General features: G+C 42.4%; 1 protein-coding gene across 1 annotated transcript in view; it reads left to right on the top strand.

The window, feature by feature from the left end:
* Positions 1-1,766, top strand: part of LOC101860648 — a gene marked incomplete at its 5' end in the record, with an annotated part of 63,771 nt that overhangs the window by 40,506 nt on the left and 21,499 nt on the right. The window contains 2 exon segments of the mRNA XM_035969418.1: positions 801-872; positions 1,564-1,645. Of these exon segments, the coding sequence (XP_035825311.1) occupies positions 801-872; positions 1,564-1,645 (154 nt within the window).

Below are 1,766 nucleotides of genomic sequence, written 5' to 3'. Positions count from 1 at the left end.
ATTCTAGTGGGTGGTTGGCAGGTGCTCGGGTGTTGCTTGCTCCTTCTTTCCTATCACTCGTGTGTTGTCCTTATCTCTCCTCCTTCTTTTGGTGTTTGTTACTCTCGTATAAGTGGGTGGTTGGTGGGTGCTCTGGTGTGGTTTGCTCCTTCTTTCCTATCAAACATCTATCGTCCTTATCTCTCCTCCTTTTTTGTGTATGTTACTCTCTTGTAACAAATCTATTCTTTGGCACTCATATGACCTTATTGTGTTGCAACTCACTAAAACTTTTTTTTTAAAACAAACTCGTGGAACGCGTGTGGTTGGCGGGTGCTCTGGGGTAGTTTATTAGTCTTTTTGCTCCTTCTTTCCTATCAAACATCTATCGTCCTGATTTCTCCTCCTTCTTTCTTGCGTTTGGACTCTATTGCAACACCTCTAATCTTCGTCATTTAATGTGACCTATTTGTGTTTCATGTTGGTGGTTGGTGGGTGCTCTGGTGTAGTTTGCTCCTTTTCCCCTACAAAACATCCTACCTCTCATCCTTTGCGTTTGTCACTCTCTTGTAATCTTCGGCACATATAATATAACCTTGTTGCATTACAAGTGCCGTAGAACTTATGCGTAAACAAGAGAAAAACAAGCAGATGCCGTGAAACTATTATCAAATGCAAACATTTTTTAAATACTATTATTATTATTATTATTATTATTATTATTATTATTATTATTATTATTATTATTATAATATTAAGTTTCTCTTTAATCTTTACCCAAACAAAACAGAACAAATGTGTGGGTTTTTTTCCTTGTACAGGTTCAGAAATTCGAGGAGGAAAAGAGGTTCGGCGGATCTGGTACATCGGAGGATGGCAAGGAGAACGTGTGTGTGAGTAGCATTGCCTCGTCCTACAACGCACGTGTCTGCTTATCTTGATAGATTAGCAATGGCTTTTGAGAACTGTTCTTTTGTCTGTCTGGCTGGCTTGCTGTCTGTCTGTGTATCTGTCTGTCTTTGCCTCGTCGGACAATGTACGTGTCTGATTATATTGATAGACTAACGGCGGCTTTTGAGAATTGTTGTTTTGTCTGTCTGTCTGTATGTCTGTCTGTCTGTCTGGCTGGCTGGTTGGCGGGCTGGCAGGTTGTCTGTCTGTCTGTCTGTCTGTCTGTCTGACTGTCTGTGAGTCTGTCTGTCTGTCTTTGTCTCATCTCACAACGCACGTGTCTGCTTATCGAACGCGGGACCTATCCTATTGAATGAGAGGCGAACACCGTAACCTCTCGACCACGGGAGCCCCCGGAGTAGTGGAGCGCAGAATCTAGATACAAAACCGGATACAATGTAAATTTATTCGAATTCAGACTCTTTAACTCTCAATCCTATCAAAAACACCCATCTTCCTTAAATTGTCTCTCCTTCTTCTTCTTCTTAAAACATTTTTTTTTTTTTACTTTCTCGCAACACCTTTAATACCCAACACTTATTTGACCTTCTTGTGCTGCAAGTGCCGTGAAACTTTTAACTAAAACTCAGAAGCCGGGATGGGGTGTGTTAATGTTGTCCTCTCTTCCACCAGGATACGCCGAGCAAGAAGTCCGGCACTGGCAAGAAGAAAAAAGGCGGGAAACCCACCAAGTCGCTCTCCACGCTGTCAGCAGGTAATGTAACGTCTGCTAGCTGGTCAGTGTGCATGTACTAGTGGCTGTACGTTCTTACTTCTGAGCGTCTAGATTAGTGGCCATTGCTCTCTCTCTCTCTCTCTCTCTCTCTCTCTCTCTC

Source organism: Aplysia californica, unplaced genomic scaffold, assembly GCF_000002075.1.
Source record: "Aplysia californica isolate F4 #8 unplaced genomic scaffold, AplCal3.0 scaffold00145, whole genome shotgun sequence".
Lineage (NCBI taxonomy): Eukaryota > Metazoa > Mollusca > Gastropoda > Aplysiida > Aplysiidae > Aplysia > Aplysia californica.
This window is presented reverse-complemented; position numbering and strand designations above follow the sequence as displayed.